The sequence below is a fragment of the Corvus brachyrhynchos genome, unplaced genomic scaffold, assembly GCF_000691975.1.
Source record: "Corvus brachyrhynchos isolate BGI_N302 unplaced genomic scaffold, ASM69197v1 scaffold412, whole genome shotgun sequence".
Classification (NCBI taxonomy): Eukaryota; Metazoa; Chordata; class Aves; order Passeriformes; family Corvidae; genus Corvus; species Corvus brachyrhynchos.
Genome location: NW_008236761.1, coordinates 871212 through 874885, shown reverse-complemented (window position 1 = coordinate 874885; position 3674 = coordinate 871212). Strand labels below are relative to the sequence as shown.

At 42.7% G+C, this 3674-nt stretch overlaps 1 protein-coding gene across 1 annotated transcript in view; it reads right to left on the bottom strand.

Moving 5' to 3' along the window:
- Window positions 1-3674, bottom strand: part of C2CD3 (C2 calcium dependent domain containing 3) — a 38476-nt gene that overhangs the window by 27473 nt on the left and 7329 nt on the right. Inside the window, exons 11-13 of the mRNA XM_017727079.1 lie at window positions 2248-2366; window positions 1131-1253; window positions 7-178 (exon numbers count right to left, since the gene is read on the bottom strand). Coding sequence (XP_017582568.1) covers window positions 7-178; window positions 1131-1253; window positions 2248-2366 — 414 coding nt within the window. The remainder of the gene's footprint in view (window positions 1-6; window positions 179-1130; window positions 1254-2247; window positions 2367-3674) is intronic.

Genomic DNA, 3674 nt, shown 5'->3' with positions numbered 1-3674 from the left:
CCTCACTGCTCCTTTTGGAGCAGAGGGGGCTCTCTGCATTTACACTCGTCCTGCTGGGCTCCTGCAATTTCAGCTGGGGACCTCTCATGGCGTGAGCTGGGGCTGGGTGCCCAGCCGTAGCTGACCTGGCAGCAGTGCAGGAGAAGTCTTTGTTGTTGGCTGCAAGCTCCAGGGACACCTGAAAGGCAAGGCAGAGCAGGCTGGCCAGATGTGCCCCATGCAGAAACAAGGGGCTGCAACAGAAACTCAGGAAAATATATCACACCTTTTGCTCGAGAACTCACCCTAAGGCATATGCTGCTCACAAGCTACAGCTGCTGCTGTAAAATAAACTACATGTGGCTTTGTGAAATGAAGTCCAGACTGGAGTGCAAACCCACACAATTACAGATGAATCATTGAATGGTCTGGGTTGGAAGGGGCCTTAAAGCTCACCTCATTCCTAAGCCTTCACCTGCTAATATAGAGAGCTGTTTATGCTCAGAACTGTCAAATCTCTCAAACTGTTAATGCTTCTCAATCAGAAGCTGAGTAAACTGGTAGAAATTTTTGCTGGAGAAGATAATTCCTGAAGCGACATGGACAAGGAACACCAGGCCTCCACGGCAGGGAAGACCTCAGCTCGTGAAGCTCACCTCATTCCTAAGCCTTCACCTGCTAATATAGAGAGCTGTTTATGCTCAGAACTGTCAAATCTCTCAAACTGTTAATGCTTCTCAATCAGAAGCTGAGTAAACTGGTAGAAATTTTTGCTGGAGAAGATAATTCCTGAAGCGACATGGACAAGGAACACCAGGCCTCCACGGCAGGAAAGACCTCAGCTCATGTCACATGTGAAGCAGAAACCAAAGCTCCAAGCCCTGAATATGTGCCACTCAAAATCTGCCTGTAGAGTGGTTGCTGTATTCACGTCTCAGCTTACTGACAACATCCCTAGACATGCAGGAGTTTCAAAGTATTTCTCCAAACCCCTAAGGAATAAAAAAGGTTCATATTATTTTATACCGGTCTTGCAAACCTTCGTACTGGAGACCTGGCAAACTAAAACAGAGAGAGATAAGAGGAGTTAAAAATAAGAGTGTGCAGCCAAAATTAATAACAACTCGAGCTTGAGATGGTAAAACACATACCTTCAGTGGCCCAACTTGTGTGTGATCTTCCTCTTTTTCCACAGGTATTTCCCAGCTGACCCCAAGCAGCTCAGCCTCAATCACCCTGCGGAGCTGAAGTGCTGCTGAGCCAATGACCACGGGCTGAGGGCAGGCAAAGAATTAATTTTGCCAGATTTCTATCAGATTTAAAGAACTTTTGTGAAATAAAAGCTTTCTGGGAAGCCATGAGCAGCCACACAGCCTCCCCACTCCTACATTAGTTGTACCAACAGGGATTTGGGAGATCTCCTTTACTTCCAGTATCAAGTCTCACCAGAACAACAGCAAGACAAATTTTCCCGGAACCTACTGTAAACAATTCCAGATTAATGCAAAAATTGAATAACCTAAATCCTAGTCAACGGGCAAAATTTCCATACTTAAAGATGCAGTTTATTCCCCTACTGAAAGAAAAGCAGATATCCTTGGTGTTGATTAAAACAACATAAGCTGAGTTAACCCCTCTCACCATCTTCATCACATACAGATGGTTATGCAAATAATCTTATCAAATGGAAATGTACTTTTTTCCCCCTGAAATGCACAAGTTACACCCTTTTTTCACAGCTCACATTACTCCCCTTACACTGGGCAGGGTAAAGATACAAACTGCATTCACATGAACTCATTCTACACTGCTAAAGGAGCTGTGTTCTCAATGAAGGATAATGTTTATAATTGATCCAACGTGCTCAAACAGCAAGAGATCAGTCTTAAAGATGAAGGAAGGACAACTTTTTTTGCCTGCCAGTCTCAAATTCAGAAAATCCTTTAATGGAGTGACAAGCCTGGAACAAGGAATGGACACGGCCCCAAGCTGCCAGAGCTCCAGGAGCATTTGGACAACACTCTCAGGGATGCACAGGGTGGGATTGTTGGGGTGTCTATGCAGGGCCAGGGGTTGGACTCAATGATCCTGTGGGTCCCTCTGTGTCATTCTGTGAAGACTGAACAGCAATCAGTTCAACTGTCTACATGTACTGTCATTTCCCTTCCTAATATTAGGCTGTCTGCATTGAGTGTCTGTGGGAAAGGGAAAAGCAAAGAATTCCTTTGCTTTTTAATACACAAAGAAGGAACAACTTCTAATAAGTACCTTTTTCTGTGTGCTTTTTCTCATGTAGATTTTAAAAGCCAGGTCAGAGCCCCACCAGTGCTCTATCATTGTTCCTCCGAACCACACAGGGAACACAGACCGCTGCTGGAATTTCACCACTGGAGGGAACAGAGAAGCAACAAATATCCTGTATTACCCGATATAAATAAACTTTCCCCTGGAGAGTGCTCTGTTACACACAAGCATTTAATTCTGCATTATTTATTAACACCAAGGCTGAAGTAAACTGGTTTTCATTTTTGAAGGCCAGTAAATAGCAGGAGGCTGGCGTGACAAAATTAAGATAATAAATTCATGAATAATAATCAGGAAAAAAGTATTAAATAAATTAATATACAAACATTATAAACAAATAAATAAAGAAACATTTACAGCATTTAAAGAATTCAGGTGACATGAAGCCTCTGCCATTCCAGCATGCAGTAAGACCTGCCCTTTTTCAGTGGGAGAACCCTGTCTCATTTTAACTAACAGAGTTCAAGATGGTTCTTGAGAGACTCAAAGCTGAGCTGCAAGAAAAATCACAGCTTCAGGAGAAAAGGAATATCTGCAGGCAGAGATGGAATGAATTGGCATTCAGTCTGGAAAAAGAGTACAAGAAGTACAATAATAGTGATCACAATAGGTAAAGAAGTATTCTTGTGATGACAAAAATGCAGGTTACACATAAGGAAATTTCCAACTGGATGCCCAGCATTTCTCCACCTTGTCTGGGATGGGTGTGAAATTTTTCACATTAGGCATCTTTAATAAATGAAATAAACAGCTCTCAGGAAGGATAATGCTACAGTGGATTGACTTGATGTCTTGTTCAAATTATTTTCAGCCCAATCTATTTTTCTAGGTCCCAAAGAGCTGGACTCTACATAAGGCAAAGGGCAGGAGGATGGATTAGTTTTGGATTACAAAGGTTGTATTACAAAAGTTCTGAAGAAAGAGATGTTTTGTCTGGCCACAAACAGAGAATATACAAGAGAACTCAAAAATCTCTCAAGCGCCACTCAGAAAGATGCAAAGCCAATGAATGACCATGTGGGAGAGGCATTTGAAAATCGCTCTGGCATTCCAGTTTCTGGGAAGACTGGGCAGAGAGGACCTTGCTCATGCAGCATTCTCTGCTTAGTGGGAACAGAAACTGTTCTCAGGGATACAAACAATGGTGACTCTTAGTACAGAGATTAATGTCTGCTGATCTGAGCGCAGGACTCAAGATCCCCATGATCCAGCAGATTATCTGAGCTATTGGAGATACCACAGGGCATCTTCAACATCTGGGAAATTATTTATTAGAGGTGTAAGTAGCTCTGATATTTCTAAAAGTACCTGATCATCCTCCTACTACTGCAGAAAGAGTATTGGCTTTATGCTCAAATGAAGGAATGGGCTTACTAACTTGGTCTTTCCCT